The 20,189-nt window shown below is 43.9% G+C and overlaps 1 protein-coding gene across 1 annotated transcript in view; it reads right to left on the bottom strand.

The window, feature by feature from the left end:
• Positions 1–14,644: 14,644 nt before the first annotated feature.
• LOC124040709 (M-protein, striated muscle-like) overlaps positions 14,645–20,189 on the bottom strand; it is a 115,198-nt gene continuing 109,653 nt past the window's right edge. The window contains exons 36-39 of the mRNA XM_046357783.1: positions 16,173–16,209; positions 16,021–16,043; positions 15,830–15,885; positions 14,645–15,330 (exon numbers count right to left, since the gene is read on the bottom strand). Coding sequence (XP_046213739.1) covers positions 15,076–15,330; positions 15,830–15,885; positions 16,021–16,043; positions 16,173–16,209 — 371 coding nt within the window. The 3' untranslated portion in view covers positions 14,645–15,075. The remainder of the gene's footprint in view (positions 15,331–15,829; positions 15,886–16,020; positions 16,044–16,172; positions 16,210–20,189) is intronic.

Genomic DNA, 20,189 nt, shown 5'->3' with positions numbered 1-20,189 from the left:
GAGGTTAGCGGCCCAGGAATAAAATATAAAATTTGGGAGAGACAATCCTCCTTCCATCTTGGATTTACAGAGGTGTTTTTTACCTATCCTGTGTGTTTTATAATCCCAGATGAAAGGATTGATAATTGAGTCCAGTTGTTTATGAAAGGATTTAGGTATGAATACTGGGATGTTCTGATATATGAACAGTTGTGGGAGGAAGACCATTTTAATGGTATTAATTCTTCCGAGCAGAGAAATTGGGAGAGTTCTCCAAAATAGTATGTTTGCTTTGAGTTTTTGTATCAGAGAGGGGAAATTCTCTTTCAATAGTAAGGAGTATTGTTTGGTAACTACAATTCCTAGGTAGGTACATTTTTCTGAAGATAACTTAAATGGGAGATGTTCTAGCCAGGAGGTATTTTGCGACCGTATGGGCATTAATTCACTCTTGATCCAATTTATTCTGTATCCCGAGATGGTACCAAACAAATTGATCACATCAATATTTATTTTTTATTAAACATGTTTTTTTTTATGGGGGGAACGTTTAATTTAACAAATCCTTGTTCCAATCTCCTGACCCACAGTATGTAAAGGTACGGCTGACTAGGTCGGTTGCGGATGGTTTATGTTTTGACCGGCAGTGCTTAGCAATATTATCTTGAGGCTATATCTTGCTTATCTCTGGGATTGACCCAGGATGACGCTTAAATGCGCAATATGTTTAAGTTGCAACTTATTCGGTTTAGGTTTATTAGATGCTAACTGAACACTTAACTCACGGGAGCCTCCTCAGTTCATATGTTAGTAGAAGTTCTAGGATAGTGAGAGGTGAACGTATAGTTGGGATTTTATTTTTGTTTTACCTCTTGTTCGAGGTCACGCCGTCCTTTTTTGGCATCGGCCAGACAATGTGTTTATTATTTTTATTTTTCCTTTTTTTTCTCTCCTGTTTGTACATGCCTGTTAAATGTGGGTTGATGGGGGGGATGGTAAGTGTTGTGGAAATTAGGGGAACAGGGTGGGAAGTAAAGGTGCTTGCAGAGGGGGAGGGGTGGGTTGGATACTGCTCGGGTGTAGGTGCTACATATGCTGATCGTGATGGTTTGGTGCGCTTTCCTACCTTTTTATCAAGTTACATGGTATGCAGGCCACCATAGGAACTACAAACGAGAGGAGGGCAGGGCTTACATTCACTTCCTGGAATGTCAAGGGTTTAAACGAACCAATTAAGAGGGGCAAGGTCCTAGCCCACTTGAAACCCATCTGAAGATTAACTCTCATAGCAGACTTAAGTGTAGGTGGGTGGGGCAAGTGTATCACTCTAAATTCTTTGCCAAAACGAGAGGCACAGCGATTCTGGTACGGAAAGGAATTCCCTTTCTACATAAAACCACTATTGTGGATAAAAAGGGTCGGTATGTGATCGCAATAGGAGAAATCCACTCTACCTCAGTAACTCTACTAAATATCTATGGGCCAAACATTGACAACCCCTCTTTTTTCAAAAGAGTCCTTGCCCTGATTACAGATATCTCCCATACTAACCTGGTCATTGGAGGGGACCTTAACTGTGAGCTAGACCAATATTTGGATAGATCCTCTACCCGGCGAACCCCTACCTCCTATTCAAGCGAATTCTTGAATACCTACATAAAAAATTCAAACTTATTTGATATATGGAGGATCGCTAACCCTACGCGTAGGGAATACTCCTTTTACTCTCATGTTCACAAGGTTTACACTCGAATTGACTACTTTTTGTTGGATGCTAGACTACTCCCCTATACCTGTAATGTGAGGTATCATGATATTATAATCTCGGACCACAGTCCACTCACCTTCTCCCTGAGATTGGGTGACATTGTACCAAACGAGAGGGTCTGGAGGTTGAATCCTCAGCTCCTCACAGAACCAACATTCTGTGAATATCTTAAAGACCAAATTAAATTTTTCTTTGATACCAACGACAACACAGAGACCTCCCCAGCATTATTGTGGGAAACACTGAAGGCTTATCTGAGAGGCTGTATCATCTCCTTTCAGGCTGCCAGGAGTAGGCAAAACAGAGGAAAACTGGAAGTACTAGAGGGACAAATTCACTTACTGGATAGGGAGAATGCTAGCCACTCATCTATGGAGAAACATTTAAAAAATACCTCTTTAAAATTTGAATATAATCAGATTATCTCAGCTAAAATTGCTAAATATTGTCTCTATGCCAAGCAAAAATATTTTGAGTTTAGTGACAAACCACACAAATTACTCGCCAGACAACTTTGAAAAAATGTGAGTGACCGAATGATTCACAGGGTTAAATCTGCATCTGGGAAATTACTCTCTTCCCCCAAAGACGTCAATGACAGATTCCGGCAGCAGAGAATATATATACATCTAAAGCGGATCCTAACCCCTTAATTATGCAAATATTTTTGGAGGACTGTAATCTTCCTGCTCTGAACCAGGAAGATTCTAACTTCCTGAATAAGGAAATATCTCTTGATGAAATTCGAGAAACAATTAAATCTCTAAAGAGTGGCAAGACCCCGGGCCCAGATGGATACCCTAGTGAATTCTATAAAACATTCAGCAACATGCTCTCCCCCTATCTGCACAAAATGTTGATTCAGGCCAATGAGGATGGAGGTCTCCCTTCTACTTTGGACGAAGCGTTCATTACAGTTATACATAAGAAGGGTAAAGATCCAGAAGAGGTAGGGTCATACAGACCAATATCTCTCCTTAATACAGACCAAAAGATTTTAGCAAAAACTCTGGCTAACAGGCTTAGCACTTTAATTGGCAAATTGGTCCATTCGGATCAGACCGGCTTTATCCCTAACAGAAACTCATTCTTCAATCTCAGGCGCCTCTTCAATATTATGTATTCTCAGAGGTTACCCAACGTGGACCTTGAGTGGCCCTATCTATTCAAGGTCCTACAGAAATTTAATATTGGAGATAGGTTCATAAATTGGATCCAGCTTTTATATAGGAACCCCTGTGCCAGAATACTCACTAACCAATCATTGTCGCCCCGATTTAACCTCAACAGGGGGACAAGGCAGGGTTGTGCGCTGTCGCCTATGCTCTTCGCCCTAATTATCGAACCGCTCGCTCAGACGATTAGATCTCATGCAGCAATACACGGCTATAATACTAAAGATACTCTAAATAAGATCTCCCTATACGCAGATGACATCCTCCTCTATGTAACAGAACCCAAGGCTAGTATCCCAGCTATTCTTTCCAAAGCTATCGATTCCATGCATAGTCGAGCATCTTTTTGTGACAAAATATTGCGCTTAAAACGGGCACGTCTTTTTATCCAAAAATGAAATAGCGCCCTCCTAGCTTCAACTGGTTAAATAGGCTTTCGAAGACCTTAGAAAGGCAGGGTAAGATAGATATAGGTCTGTAACAGTTTGGGTTGATTTGTAGGGGTCCAGATTTGTAGGGGTCCAGATTTTGCAACTCTTTCAGAACATCAGCTATCTGTATATGGATGAAGGAGAAATGGGGGAGGTTTGGGCAAGTTGTTGTGGGGGTGCAGGGCTGTTGACCGGGGTAGGGACAGCCAGGTGGAAAGTATGGCCAGCCGTAGAAAAATGCTTTTTGAAATTCTCAATTATCGTGGATTTATCGGTGGTGACAGTGTTTCCTAGCCTCAGTGCAGTTGGCAACTGCTCTTATTCTCCATGGACTTTACAGTGTCCCAGAACGTTTTGGAGTTTGTGCTACAGGATACAAAATTCTGTTTGAAAAAGCTTTTCTGTCTGCCTGTGTATATTGGTTCCTAACTTCTCTGCAAAGTTGCACATGGTGGGTTTTTTTCGATGCTAATGTGGTACGCCATATGATGTTTTTGTGCTGGTCAAGGGCAGTCAGGTCTGGAGTGAAGCAAGGGCGATTTTTGTTCCTGGTCCAACATTTTTTGAATGGGGCATGCTTATTTAAGATGGTGATGAAAGCACTTTTAAAAATAACCAGGCATCCTCTACTGACGGAATGAGGTCAATATCACTCCAGGATACCCGGGCCAGGTCTATTAGAAAGGCCTGCTCGCTGAAGTGTTGTATGGAGCGTTTGACAGTAAGGAGGGGTGGTCGTTAGACCCCAGACCCATTACTGATGCAGGCAATGAGGCAGTGATCATTGAGATCCTGGTTGAAGACAGCAGAGGTGCATTTAGAGGGCAGGTTGGTCAGGATAATATCTGTGAGGGTGCCCGTGTATACAGATTTAGGGTTGTACCTGATAGGTTCATTGGTTCATTAGTGTGAGATTGAGGGCATCTAGCTTAGATTGTATGACGGCCGGGGTGTTAAGCATGTCCCAGTTTAGGTCACCTAACATTACGACCTCTGAAGTGTCCAGGGCACAGCTGGGGGCAGAAGGTGGTCTATAACAAGCGGCAACGGTGAGAGACTTGTTTCTGGAAAGGTGTATTTTTAGAAGTAGAAGCTCCATTTTTTTGTGCACAGACCTGGATAGTATGACAGATCTCTGCAGTAGATTGCAACTCCACCCCCTTTGGCAGTTCTATCTTGTCAGAAAATTTTATAGTTATGGATGGAAATTTCAGGATTTTTGGTGGACTTCCTAATCCAGGATTCAGAAAAGGCTAGGATTGGCAGAGTGTGCTAAAAACAGTGCATAAAACAAACTTAGGGAGGAGGCTTCTAATGTTAACATGCATGAAACAAGGCTTTTACGGTTACAGAAATCACAAATGAGAGCGCCTGGGGAATGGGAATGGAGCTAGGCACTGCAGGGCCTGGATTAACCTCTACATCACCAGAGGAACATAGGAGGAGTAGGATAAGGGTATGGCTAATTGCTATAAGAACTGGTTGTCTAGTGCATTAGGAACAGAGAGTAAAAGGAGCAAGTTTCTGGGCGCGGACGAATAGGTTCAAGGCATAGGATGTGAATACAGTGGAGATAAACCTAGGCATTGAGTGGCGATGAGTGTTTTTTTCTCTAGAGACATAATTTAGACCAGGTGAGGTCACTGCATGTGTGGGAGGTGAAACATAAGGGTTAGCTAAGGTATATTGAGCAGGGACGGAGGCTCTATAGTGAAATAAGACAATCACTAACCAAAATAGCAATGTACAAGGTATATTGACATTAGGGAGAGGCATGCGTAGCCGAGTGATCATAGGGTCCAGTGGGTAGCTAGGCGAGCTGGAGACACGGCGATTCAGACAGCTAGCAGAAGGGCCTTAGGGGGACGTTGCGACGGAAGAGTCTGTTGTAGCCCCCTCAGACAGTTACGTCGGCAGACCAGTCATGTTGGATCGGCAGGGCTATATAGGCAGTAAAAGGGTCCAGGCCAATTGGAAAAATAGGTATTGTAGCCCAAGAAATTGGCTGATGGTCCTCTTCAGCTAACAGTCCCATATGGCTCTATGTCGGATTACCCTCTGTAGTGTCTTACGGTCGGAGGCCGAGCAGTTGCCATACCAGGAGGTGATGCAACCAGTCAGAATGCTCTTGATGGTGCAGCTGTAGAACCTTTTCAGAATCTGAGGGCCCATGCCAAATCTTTTCAGTCTCCTGAGGGGGAATAGGTTTTGTCGAGCCCGCCTCACGACTGTCTTGGTGTGCTTGGACCATGTTAGTTTGTTGGTGATGTGGACACCAAGGAACTTGAAGCTCTCAACCTGCTCCACTGCAGCAGCCCTGCTGATGAGAATGGGGGCATTCTCTGTCCTATTTTTCCTTTTTTTCCTGTAGTCCACAATCATCTCCTTTGTCTTGATCACTTTGTGGGAGAGGTTGTTGTCCTGGCACCACACGGCCTGGTCTCTGACCTCCTTCCTATAGGATGTCTCGTTGTTGTCGGTGATCAGGCCTACCACTGTTGTGTCATTGGAAAATGTAATGATGGTGCTGGAGTCGTGCCTGGCCATGCAGTCATGAGTGAACAGGAAGTAAAGGAGGGGACTGAGCACCACCCCTGAGGGGCCCCTGTGTTGAGGATCAGTGTGGCGGATGTGTTGTTACCTACCCTCACCACCTGGGGGCGGCCCGTCAAGAAGTCCAGGATCCAGTTGCAGAGGGAGGTGTTTAGTCCCAGGGTCCTTAGCTTAGTGATAAGCTTTGAGGGCACTATGGTGTTGAATGCTGAGCTGTAGTCTATGAATATCATTCTCACATAGGTGTTCCTTTTGTCCAGCTGTGAAAGGGCAGTGTGGAGTGCAATAGAGACTGCATCATCTGTGGATCTGTTTGTTCGTTATGCAAATTGGAGTGGGTCTAGGGTATCTGGGATGATCGTGTTGATGTGAGCAATGACCAGCCAGAGATCATGTGACACTTAGATTGCACACAGGTGGACTTTATTTAACTAATTATGTGACTTCTGAAGGTAATTGGTTGCACCAGATCTTATTTAGGCACTTCATAGCAAAGGGGGTGAATACATATGCACGCACCACTTTTCCATTTGTATATTTTTTTTAAACAAGTTATTTTTTTTCATTTCACTTCACCAATTTGGACTATTTTGTGTATGTCTGTTACAGGAAATCCAAATAAAAATCCATTTCAATTACAGGTCGGAAAAAGACCAAGGGAGATTAATACTTTTCCAAGGCACTGTATTTGGGCTGAAATTTCTGAGGTGCAGTTAACTCTAATGAATGTATCCCCTTTTTTTCCAACCAACGTTTTATATTTTGAAAAACAGAAGGAAAGGTATAGTAAGGCTTTCACTTAAGTGGAGATATTCTCTCACCTGTTAATGTCCTCATTTGAATTCCATTCCGTCACTGTCACTTCTCCACTCAAGCTTAACATTATTGTCATCGATCGTCCACCAGGTGCCCTTGGAGAGTTTCTCAATGAGCTTGACACCTTGATAAGCTAATTTCCTGATGATGGCTCACCACTGTTTGTACTTAGCTACTTTAACCTCTCAACGTCCACCTTCAATTCACTTCTTTCCAACTCTCTCTTTCCCTTCCTTGCCTCTTTTGACTTCACCCTTTCTCAGTCCCCTCCCACTCACAAAGCAGGCAATATGCTTGACCTCATCTTTACGAGAGGCTGTTCTCCTACTAATATCACTGCAACCCCCCTCTGATCACTAATTTGTTTTCTTTTCTGTCTCCCTCTCCTCCAACCCTGGGCCACTCATCCCCTACCTAGATGGTCATGCGCCGTAGCAATCTACACTCTCTCACTCTCCCACTATTCTCTTATTTTCTATCCTATCTCTTCCATCTACTAAATCCTTCTCCCTTCTGTCTCCTGATTCTGCCTCTTTGACACTACTCTCCTTCCATTCTGAATCCTATGCCTTGCACTGTCCCCTTTCCTCAAGGCCGACTCGGCCCTCCCTCTCCGTAGCTGAGTGACTCATTGTGAGCTTACAGAACGGGGCTGCAGGCAACTGAGAGAAAATGAAGGAAATTGAAACTTCCAGAGGACCTACCATCCTTTCACTCCCTCCTCTCTACCTTATCTTCCTCTGCATCTGCTGCTAAAGCCACTTTCTATCACTCTAAATGTCAAGCTTCTGCCTCTAACCCTAGGAAATTCTATTCCACCTACTCTTCCCTCCTTAATCCTCCACCCCCTCTCCCCTACCTCTCTGTGGACAACTTTGTCAACCACTTTGAAAAGAAGGTTGATGACATCTGCTCCTCATTCTCTCAGCCTGTAGAGTCCACTGGCCCCACTCACACAGAACTACCCTACTCCTCGATCTTTTCTTTCCTGATGGAATCCTGTCCGGCTGCCCAACAACCTGCCCGCTCGACCCAAACCCCTCCTCCCTTCACCATATCATCTCTCACTTTCCTCATCAACTCACCCTGACCACTGGCTGCGTCCCCTCTGACTTCAAAATGGCCTTATTTGCTCCCCTCCTCAAGAAACCAACACTCATCTGACGTCAAACTACAGACCTGTATCCCTTTCTTTTCTTTCCAAATCACTTGAGGATTCTGTCTCTGTCCAACTCTCTCGCTATCGCTCTCAGAATGATCTTCTTGACCCTAACCAGTCAGGCTTCAAGACGGGTCACTCAACCGAGACTTCGTTCTTCTCTGTCACGTAGGCTCTCCTCACTGCCAAAGCTGACTCTCTCTCCTCTGTTCTCATCCTCCTAGATCTGTCCACTGCCTTTGGCACCATGAACCATCAGACCTCCTCCCCACCCATTAATTTCTATGTGAAGTCTCAACAGACGCAGAAATAAAATATAAAACATTCATTACCTTTGACGATCTTCTTTGTTGGCACTCCTAGATGTCCCATAAAGATCACTATTGGGTCTTTTTTTCGATTAAATCGGTCCATATATACCCTAAATATCGATCTATGAAGACTGTGTGATCAAGGAAAAAACACCGTTTTAAAACGCAACGTAATTTTTAAAAATTAAAAAAGTTGACGATAAACTTTCACAAAACACTTCGAAATACTTTTGTAATCCAACTTTAGGTATTAGTTAATAATCTATCAAATTGATCACGGGCGATGTTTATTGAATAGCTCCACGTCTTCAAATCATGTTCAGAAATTTCTACTCCAAAACATCCTGTCGGAGACCGGAAGGAATGGGCTCTCTCTCGCTCGTTTGACCAAGAAACAAAGCGCAGGCAATTGACAAGACTGGCGACATCGTGTGGAAGCTGTAGGACTTGCAATCTCAGCCCCATCTAATTTGCTTTCCAAGCGACAATACATGCAAGTGGCACATTAATATATTTTCCAGTTTTCAGTGATCAGTTTTTCTTGCGCTTTTCGATGAAACGCACGTTCTGTTATAGTCACAGCCGTGATTAAACCAGTTTTAGAAACGTCAGAGTGTTTTCTATCCACACATACTAATCATATGCATTTACTATATTCCTGGCATGAGTAGCAGGACGCTGAAATGTTGCGCGATTTTTAACAGAATGTTCGAAAAAGTAGGGAGTAGGCTTAACAGGTTTTAAAGTGATACTCCAGAACTTTTGTATAATTTCAGCCAGTAGTTTTGAAAGTGGCGCTAACCCTAACCCTAACCCCAACCCTAACCCTAACCCTAACCCTAACCCTAACCCTAACCCTAACCCTAACCCCAACCCTAACCCTAACCCTAACCCTAACCCTAACCCTAACCCTAACCCTAACCCTAACCCCAACCCTAACCCTAACCCTAACCCTAACCCTAACCCCAACCCCAACCCCAACCCTAACCCTAACCCTAACCCTAACCCTAACCCTTACCCTAACCCTAACCCTAACCCTTACCCTTACCCTAACCCTAACCCTAACCCTAACCCTAACCCTTACCAGCCAAAACGAGCCCCTGTTTTGTGTACTACGTCATCCATTTCACATACTGTAGTTTATAAGCATTTCGCTACACTCGCAATAACATCTGCTAACCATGTGTATGTGGCCAATAACATCTGCTAACCATGTGTATGTGACCAATAACATCTGCTAACCATGTGTATGTGGCCAATAACATCTGCTAACCATGTGTATGTGACCAATAACATCTGCTAACCATGTGTATGTGGCCAATAACATCTGCTAACCATGTGGATGTGACCAATAACATCTGCTAACCATGTGTATGTGGCCAATAACATCTGCTAACCATGTGTATGTGGCCAATAACATCTGCTAACCATGTGTATGTGGCCAATAACATCTGCTAACCATGTGTATGTGGCCAATAACATCTGCTAACCATGTGTATGTGACCAACAACATTTGATTTGATGTATTTTGTTGTAGTTGTGCAATTCATATATGTTACGAATCTAATTAGTATCATAGATATGAATTTGCTTAAAAAGCTCTTTGGGTGACCCACCTCGACAACATCTGGTGAAATTGCAGAGCGCAAAATTCAAAATAGAAAATTGGTAATATTAAACATTCATGAAAATACAAGTGTCTTACATTGTTCCAGGTCCCAGCTACATAACAAATGGTCATTTTGTTTGATGTTTATATCCCAAACAAATCCAGTTTAGTTGGCACGCTTGATTCAGTAATCCACCGGTTTCCCTCGTTCAAATGAATCCCAAAAGTTACAAATAAAATTAGTCCAAACAAGTCAAACAATGATTCTTATCAATCCTCAGGTACCCTAATATGTAAATAAACGATAAAATTTAAGACTGAGAATAGTATGTTCATTACCAGAGATAAATAACGAAGTGCGCGCCCTCATCCACGCGCGCCACAGACTACAGTCCAAATGAGAGTCACTAAAAAACTACAAATTATTTTTTCAAAAAACAAGCCTGAAACACTTTCTAAAGACAATTGACATCTAATGGAAGCCCTAGGAACTGCAATCTCGGAGCTATTCCATTGATTTTCCCATAGACAGCCATTTCAATGAGTGGTGAGCTCAAAAAAAAAACATTTTCTGGATGGATTCTCCTCGGGTTTCCGCCTGCCATATCAGTTTTGTTATACTCACAGATATTATTTTAACAGTTTTAGAAACTTTAGAGTGTTTTCTATCCAATACTACCAATCATATGCATATCCTGGCTTCTGGGCCTGAGTAGCAGGCAGTTTACTCTGGGCACCTCAGTCATCCAAATACTGCCCCCTATCCCTAAGAAGTTTTAAGATCCCAGACTCTATCTTTAAGATGGCGTCTCATGGAGACATAGCATGCCCCATTTGAGCTACTCCATGAAGTGATGTTGCAGGCTAGCTCAGTGCTGCCCTCTCTCATTGAGTGTCTCAAGTTGAAGGCCGACCAGGGTACTGCAGGCTGCCATCAGCAACACATTTATACTTACTTCTTCTGTGTGCGATTTTCAAATAATTGGTTCATACAGTACATACAGGGCCTCATTTATAAAACGGACTTATGATTAACTTTGATCTTTTTAACTTACGCAGAAAATTACACAAGTAGGTATTTATAAAACCTTACTTTGACGTGGAAATGATCTTATCTCTATGCAAAGTCTAGACTTGACGTAAGTGATTTTCCTGCTGGTAATGTAGTGGTTTTGCAGTTTGGGACGCATAAGCGTCCAAGCCAGTGGTGAACATTGCATTAGCTTTATGAACAATTTGTTAGAAATGATCAATTAAAGGTGTGAGGAATTAATTGCCAGATGCAAGGTGTTTTGAATTAAAAACAGGATGTGATGTTCTATAAATAGTGTCAAATTAGAAAAAAGTAACCTTGACTGTTCTTGTTTTATTGGAAGACATTGAAAACCTTTTTGAAAATCCCAAGAAATCTTCTGTTAGATTTGTGCTCAGATTTATCCCCTTATCTGGAAAGGAAGACACGCTTGTAATCATGACATACCGGTATCTGTCCAAATACTGTTCACTCTGGGTGTCACGCCCTGACCTAAGAGAGCCTTTTTATTTCTCTATTTGGTTAGGTCAGGGTGTGATCTGGGTGGGCATTCTAGTTTTTCTATTTCTTTGTTGGCCAGGTATGGTTCCCAATCAGAGGCAACTATCTATTGTTGTCTCTGATTGGGATCATACTTAGGCATCCTTATTTCCACCTTTAGTTTGTGGGATCTTGTTTGTGTGTAGTTGCTTTCTGCACTGCATGTAGCTTTAAGTTTGTTTTGTATTTTGTTGTTTTTTCGGTGTCATTTAAATTAAATATACGCCTACCCCGCTGCACCCTGGTCCAATCCATCTCTAAACGATCACTGGGATTCCTCGCTACTCCAGAGGGAAATGAGTGACAGGTCGGGTATATCACAGCCATCATTCAGCCTCATCCTGCCACAAGTGATCGAAGCGATTCTACGTATTGTCCACGAGATACATAAGTTTCCCATTTACAGCCCATGAACAGGCGTGCATCAAAGCCCGAGTTTGTCCGCTCATTTAATTTCCCAGGGGTCATAGGTGCAGTTGACTGCACGCATATTGCCTTACGCGCACCATCTGTAGATGAACATATAAATGTTAACAGGAAGAGTTTCCATTCATTGCCCGTATGCAACTACTCAATGTATGCTGGAAGTGGCCAGGGTCTCGGCACGGCTCATTCATTCTGCGCCACAGCAGAGTAGGCCTGCGTCTAGAAGCTGGGGAGAGTGGAGGCGGTGGCTTTTCTGTGAGTTCTTTAAAAAAAAGGTATATAATAGCCTATTAACCGTGCAAAATAATGTAACACAACAGTTTTACCCTATTAGGTGACTGGGCCTATCCACTGAAAACATGGCTTCTCACTTCCTATGCCGATCCCCGAACAGCAGAGGAAATGCGTTGCAATTTGGCACACAGCAGAACAAGGTCGGTTGTGGAGAGTACCATCAGACAGCAGAACAAGGTCGGTTGTGGAGAGTACCATCAGACAGCAGAACAAGGTCGGTTGTGGAGAGTACCATCAGACAGCAGAACAAGGTCGGTTGTGGAGAGTACCATCAGACAGCAGAACAAGGTCGGTTGTGGAGAGTACCATCAGACAGCAGAACAAGGTCGGTTGTGGAGAGTACCATCAGACAGCAGAACAAGGTCGGTTGTGGAGAGTACCATCAGACAGCAGAACAAGGTCGGTTGTGGAGAGTACCATCAGACAGCAGAACAAGGTCGGTTGTGGAGAGTACCATCAGACAGCAGAACAAGGTCGGTTGTGGAGAGTACCATCAGACAGCAGAACAAGGTCGGTTGTGGAGAGTACCATCAGACAGCAGAACAAGGTCGGTTGTGGAGAGTACCATCAGACAGCAGAACAAGGTCGGTTGTGGAGAGTACCATCAGACAGCAGAACAAGGTCGGTTGTGGAGAGTACCATCAGACAGCAGAACAAGGTCGGTTGTGGAGAGTACCATCAGACAGCAGAACAAGGTCGGTTGTGGAGAGTACCATCAGACTGCAGAACAAGGTCGGTTGTGGAGAGTACCATCAGACAGCAGAACAAGGTCGGTTGTGGAGAGTACCATCAGACAGCAGAACAAGGTCGGTTGTGGAGAGTACCATCAGACAGCAGAACAAGGTCGGTTGTGGAGAGTACCATCAGACAGCAGAACAAGGTCGGTTGTGGAGAGTACCATCAGACTGCTGAAGGGCAGGTGCCATCAATTTTAAGTTCATTTTAGATTTATAGATCACAGGTGCATAAGTTACAAATGGGCTTCGTAGGTTTTTTTCTGCTCAGTATCTTTAATGAATCGAACGGAAGCACAACAGTGGAAATGATCTTATGACTAAAGTTCAAGTATAAATCTAGGAACATTTTCATGAATGAGGCCCCTGGTGTCTTATTGGTACCAAGATTGTCTTCAAGACATTTTATTTTATTTACATGAAGACTGACCATGAAGATCGCCATCTTTCCATTCACTATAATTGGCATCCTATTTCTGTAAACAATGCCAGCAGTGCCGCGGTCGGCCTTGAACTTCGTGGCTTCAATGAGCAGGGTCAGTCGCTCTCCATTGCCTCACATTCATAACATGAAAACATCCTGCTTGGACTTGTGGACTTGGCTACAGTAGTAGATAGAATCAATACTAACATCCATTGACTATTGTATGAAGATGAGGAGAGACAGTGAGTAAGATCCTTTATTAACACAGGGACAAGGGTCATGAGGAGGACAGCAGGTTATTATTTTCAATGAACACAAAACACCTTTTATAAGGTAGCTCTCACAGCGATCTGTGACATCATTCTGTCACCTTCTTTAGCTTCCTACTTTGCCTTCCTTTCTTCAGTGTCATGTCAGAACACAATGTATATTGTATAGTGTCATGTCAGAACACAATGTATATTGTATAGTGTCATGTCAGAACACAATGTATATTGTATAGTGTCATGTCAGAACACAATGCATATTGTATAGTGTCATGTCAGAACACAATGCATATTGTATAGTGTCATGTCAGAACACAATGCATATTGTATAGTGTCATGTCAGAACACAATGTATATTGTATAGTGTCATGTCAGAACACAATGTATATTGTATAGTGTCATGTCAGAACACAATGTATATTGTATAGTGTCATGTCAGAACACAATGTATATTGAATAGTGTCATGTCAGAACACAATGTATATTGTATAGTGTCATGTCAGCCTATACAAATCTGATTCTATGGACAAACTGGGAGTAAATGCCCCCAGAAGTAAGCTTTTTTTGTGTGTGTGTTATGTGTGTGTGTGTGTGTGTGTGTGTGTGTTATGTGTGTTATGTGTGTTGTGTGTGTTGTGTGTGTTGTGTGTGTTGTGTGTGTGTGTGTGTTGTGTGTGTGTGTGTGTGTGTGTGTGTGTGTGTGTGTGTGTGTGTGTGTGTGTGTGTGTGTGTGTGTGTGTGTGTGTGTGTGTGTGTGTGTGTGTGTGTGTGTGTGTGTGTGTGTGTGTGTGTGTGTGTGTGTGTGTGTGTGTTAGTTATGTGTGTGTTATGTGTGTTATGTGTCCAGGCCTGATGCTGTGTGTCAGACAGACAGAACCAGTTTCAGGCTCGGCTCACATAAACACACTAAAGATACAGGGCTATACAGAAACACAATGAGAAGGCGTCCCAATGGCTCCCCATTCCCTATACAGTGCACTACTTGACCAGGGCCCTTGGGGTATAGGGGGCCATTTGGGATGCCTATACATACTGCCTGCTGGGCCTTTACTTCCTCAACCCTCCAGTCTCCTCTGATCTCTGACCTCTGCTGTAATATGTTGTGGTTGTCTAACACTCCAGTCAGAGTTCAAATTTCTAAAGTTTAACCCACAGTAATGTTGTAGCAGGTAAGAGAGTAACAGCTGAAAGCAGCAGACAGAGAAGTCAACCATCTCCTGGTTGGACCAAACATCCTTACATCTACAAACACAGACGACAAACCAAGCAACAACAACTGTAGAGTATGACACTATTATTCTTCTGAAGGGTGAAACTCCCAGCTGTTTATCCCAGTGCGGACAGAGACAGATGGAATCCATGATTCAAACCAGGTTCATCATTTAGATTCAACACATCAGTATAGACATGGTGCACTGGAAGAATACGCACCAAATCTTTATCTCCTGTTCTCTGTTTACCATCATGCACTGGGGTAAAGAGCTTTGGAGATCGCCCTGTCATCCTTCAGCCTATTATAACTATTCCTCCCATTCCAACTCCATCCCTTCAACCCATCTACTCTTTCTTCTCTTCCTCTGGGATGTAGACGGACACAGTGAACTCTCCTGCCTCAGTTCCATACTTGTTCTTCACCAGGAGTGCGTACTTCCCTGAGTCGGTCGTGGTTACCGCCGCGATGGTGATGCTGGCGAACTTGCCGTGTTCAAACTTGAGGGCGTAGCGTTCGTCAGACACCAGCTCTCTGTCGTTCTTCATCCAGGTGACCTCGGGTGCAGGGTCACCCCACACGTTGCCTGTCAGGTTCAGAGACTGGAGAAGTGGGGAGGCATGATGTCAGCACAATATTAAACACTGTTCCCTAAGAAACATATTCACATACAGACACGGAGGGAAGAAGTGGGAAGTGAGAGCAAGCGTGAGAGACAGAGAGAGATGGTGAGTGTGAGAGAGAGATGGTGAGTGTGAGAGAGAGTGAGAGCAAGCGTGAGCGACAGAGAGCGATAGTGAGTGTGAGAGAGAGATGGTGAGTGTGAGAGATATGTGGAAAGTGAGAGCAAGCGTGAGAGAGAGAGCGATAGTGAGTGTGAGAGAAAGAGAGAAGTGGGAAGTGAGAGTGAACGTGAGAGACAGAGAGCGATAGTGAGTGTGAGAGAAAGAGAGAAGTGGGAAGTGAGAGTGAACGTGAGAGACAGAGAGCGATAGTGAGTGTGAGAGATGTGGGAAGTGAGAGCGCTAGAGAGAGACTTGCTTTGGCAATGTAAACACATGGTTCCCATGCCAATAAATCCCTTTGAGAGATCCTTGTTACCTTGCCCTCCTGGATAGTGACCACATCTGGCAGACCTCCCACAACCCGGGCACGGTCTGCAATACAGGATGATCAATGTTAACAGGCAAGGGCACACAGTGTGCCATTCAGAGCCTCCTCCCTCCAGCCCAGAGCAGGAAGAGAGCAGAGAAGATGTTTCATAATATTGGAGAATATAAATAGCCACTCACTTCTCTCTGCAATGGCAGCAGCCCTGAGGAAGACAGACAGCGAGACAGACAGGGTCAGGAATAACAACAACTACATCCACTGTTTCCGTCTGTCTGGCAGAACAAGAGTTCCACAGAGAGCTAAAAAGCTGGTGTAGAGTTATTGAACTTACTTCAGCCTCTGGAACTCTACGAAGGCTTCCTCCCAGGCTGCAATGACAAACAACTCATTAGTTACAAGCTGCTAAACAGCACTTAAACCCACCGTTCAGCCTTCAGATGAAAGAAGCAGCATGCGAATGTGTTAAGGGAATTTTTATCAATGATGACTAATTATGTCTACATGTCAATCAGGACTGACTAGTCCAAATGCCATTATGTTACTGTACATATATGAATTCTCTCTCCTTCCCCAATTGTATATAATATAGTCAGGAGTTCAGAACAATGCCTTGGTACAAATGAATGAACTATCTCCAGATGGCAGACTGTCTAGAAGGCTGATCTACACTGACTGACCTTGGCTTCAGGTGAGGAGGGAAGGCTCGAGAACTATAGGGCCTTTCTACCAGTGTCATGAAGAGACAGAACATTTAGAAAACGCTGACGTCATTTTCAGTTTATAACCTGTGGAAAAATGTGTATGTACCCAGTACTCTCTTGAATTAAACGCTGTTACCTGACTTTTAAGACCGGGGCTCTGTCCATTCTTATAAAAATATAGGGTCTTACAAACCCTTCGAATGCATTGAAAGAGTATTTAATTCTGATTGGGAAATAATACAGAGGAATTTAGAATTCCTTCAACAGAATATCAGCTTGGGAGACAGTTATCATATCCTGGGCTGAAATAATGGCATTCAGAGCAGTCTGTTTACGGGAGTCTGTTGTATTCATTACTCTGGGCTTGATTACAACTTCCGGACTTGTCTCTGTGCTGTTTGTTGCAACTTGGCTACCTGCCAAACGTTTTGGTTTTTACTTTTAATAACCATTTAATCAAAACTCTGCATTTAACATATTTCCCTTTTATTGAACTTCTTCACACTGGACATGGTCCTACAGGACCTCCACCAGCCGAAAAAGCATAGTGTCAATATTATTAATATTAACCCTATGCAGTCGCTGTATCCATAATATACAGGAGAACTATTGGCTTATGATGAGGATAGATGTGTTGCCTGCACAGCTTCAGATGTAATCGAGGGACATTTAAGTGTAGCAAAGGATGAAACAGTATCTGTGCCACCAGTAAGTACAGATAGCAGTATAAATCCCCTCGCACGGTCCCCGCAGCCGGACAATCTTCTCAAGGCTTCTGGAAATAAATTCTGTTGGCATACTTAAGCAGTGTCGCTCATTCAGCCGATAGAAACTTTCAACCGGTTCTCGCCATTAAGCAACGAGTCGGGGTCAGAGAATGAGCCTTCTCAGGTCTCTTTGCCACCCGTTACAGGGTCTGAGCCGCCAAAGCTTCCCACCATTGGCTCTGACTAATTGAAAACCCTAGTCAGTGGTGACTCCATTACCCGCAGTATTAGACTTAAAAAGAATCATCCAGCGATCATACACTGTTTACCAGGGGTCAGGGTTAGCATCGTTAAGGCTAATCTGAAGATGGTGCTGGCTAAAGCTAAAACTGGCGAGTGTAGAGAGTATAGAGATATTGTTATCCACATTGGCACCAACGATGTTAGGATGAAACAGTCAGAGGCCACCAAGCACAACATAGCTTCAGCGTGTAAATCAGCTAGAAAGATGTCGGCATCGAGAAATTGTCTCTGGCCCCCTCCCAGTCAGGGGGAGTGATGAGCTCTACAGCAGAGTCTCACAACTCAATTGCTGGTTGAAAACTGTTTTCTGCCCCTCCCAAAATATAGAATTTGTAGATAATTGTCCCTCCTTCTGCGACTCACCCACAAACAGGACCAAGCCTGGCCTGCTGAGGAGTGACGGACTCCATCCTAGCTGGAGGGGTGTTCTCATCTTATCTATGAACATAGACAGGGCTCTAACTCATTCAACAAGAGAGAATAGGTTTCACTTCAGCAGTGATAAATTAATGAACTTCTTCGATGAAAAAGATGATCATTAGAGAGCAAATGACGGATTCCACTTTGAATATGTAAATTTCTCCAAAGCTCCGTTGTCCTGAGGACCTACGGTCAATAGAGACACTCAAGTTTGTTTTAATCCTTTATCTCTTGACACATTCATAGTCATGGCCTCTAAACCCTCAAGCTTCATACTGGACCCTATTCCAACTATATTATTGAAAGAACTGCTTCCTGTGCTTGGCCCTCCTATGTTGAACATAATAAATGGCTCCTTATCCTCTGGTTGTGTACCAAAATTACTAAAAGTGGCAGTAATAAAGCTTCTCTTGAAAAAGCCAAACCTTGACCCGGAAAATGTAAAACAAACTATTGGCCTTTATCGAATCTCCCATTCCATTAAGAAAAAGCTGTTGCGCAGCAACTCACTGCCTTCCTGAAGACAAATAACGTACACGAAATGCTTCGGTCTGGTTTTAGACCCCATCATAGCACTGAGACTGCACTCGTGAAGGTGGTAAATTACCTTTTAATGGCGTCAGACCAAGGCTCTGCATCTGTCCTGATTCTAGACCTTAGTGCTGCTTTTCACACCGTCGATCGCCACATTCTTTTGGAGAGATAGGAAACCGTAATAGGTCTACACTGACAAGTTCTGGCCTGGTTTAGAGCTTATCTGTCGGAAAGATATCAGTTTGTCTCTGTGGATGGTTTGTCCTCTGACAAATCAATTGTACGTTTCGGCATTCCTCAAGGTTCTGTTTTAGGACCACTATAGTTTTCACTATATATTCTACCTCTTGGTGATGTCATTCGGAAACACAATGTCAACCTTCACTGCTATGCGGACATTGATTAAACATGGTGAAGCCGCAAAAGTACCTGCCCTGGAAGTCTGTGTTTCGGACATAAGAAAGTATATTGGCGGAAAATGTTTTACTTTTAAACTCGGACAAAACAGAGATGCTAGTTCTAGGTCCCAAAAACCTATATTAGACTACTGCAATTCTGTACTCTCCGGCTACCCGGATAAAGTGCTAAATAAACTTCAGTTAGTGCTAAACACGGCTGCTAGAATCTTGACTAGAACCAAAAATATTTGATCATATTACTCCAGTGCTAGCCTCTCTACATTGGCTTCCTGTTAGGGCTAGGGCACTGGAGCGACGAACTGCCCTTGCTGTCTCTGCCTGGCCAGCTCTCCTCTCTCCACTGGGATTCTCTGCCTCTGACCCTAAAACGGGGGCTGAGTCACTGGCTTACTAGTGCTCTTCCATGCCGTCCCTAGGAGGGGTGAGTCACTTGAGTGGGTTGAGTCAGACGTGTTCTTCCTGTCCAGTTTTGCGCCCCCTCTGGCTTGTGCGGTGGAGGAGATCTTCGTGGGCTATACTCAGCCTTGTCCCAGGGTAGTAAGTTGGTGGTCTGTTGATATCCCTCTAGTGGTGAGGGGGCTGTGCTTTGGCAAAGTAGGTGGGGTTATATCCTGAGGGGTTGGCCCTGTCGGGGGTATCGTCGGCCCACCCGTCTCAGCCTCCTGTATCTATGCTGCAATAGTCTATGTGCCGGGTTGCTAGGATCTGTCTGTTATATCTGGCGTAATCCTCTTATCTGGTGTCCTGTGTGAATTTAAGTATGTTCTCTCTAATTCCCGGAGGACCTGGGCCCTAGGATCATGCCTCAGGACTACCTGGCCTGATGACTCCTTGCTGTCCCCAGTCCACCTGGTTGTGCTGCTCCTCCAGTTTCAACTGTTCTGCCAGTGGCTATGGAACCCTGACCTCTTCACCGGACATGCAACCTGTCCCGGACCTGCTGTTTTCGACTCTCTTTCTCTACTGCACCTGCAGTCTCGACCTCTGAATGCTCGGCTCTGAAAAGCCAACAATTTACTGACTTGTTGCACCCTCTACAACCACTGTGATTATTATTTGACCCTGCTGGTCATCTATGAACGTTTGAATATCTTGAGGAACAATCTGGCCTTAAATGGACGTGTACAGTAGAGGACTGGCCATCCCTCATAGCCTGGTTCCTCTCTAGTTTTATTCCTAGGTTCCTGCCTTTCTAGGGAGTTTTTCCTAGCCACCGTGCTTCTACATCTGCATTGCTTGCTGTTTGGGGTTTTCGGCTGGGTTT

The sequence above is a fragment of the Oncorhynchus gorbuscha genome, linkage group LG08 (genome assembly GCF_021184085.1).
Source record: "Oncorhynchus gorbuscha isolate QuinsamMale2020 ecotype Even-year linkage group LG08, OgorEven_v1.0, whole genome shotgun sequence".
Lineage (NCBI taxonomy): Eukaryota > Metazoa > Chordata > Actinopteri > Salmoniformes > Salmonidae > Oncorhynchus > Oncorhynchus gorbuscha.
The sequence above is the reverse complement of the archived record's forward strand: the minus strand, read 5'-3'. Positions and strand labels throughout refer to the sequence as shown.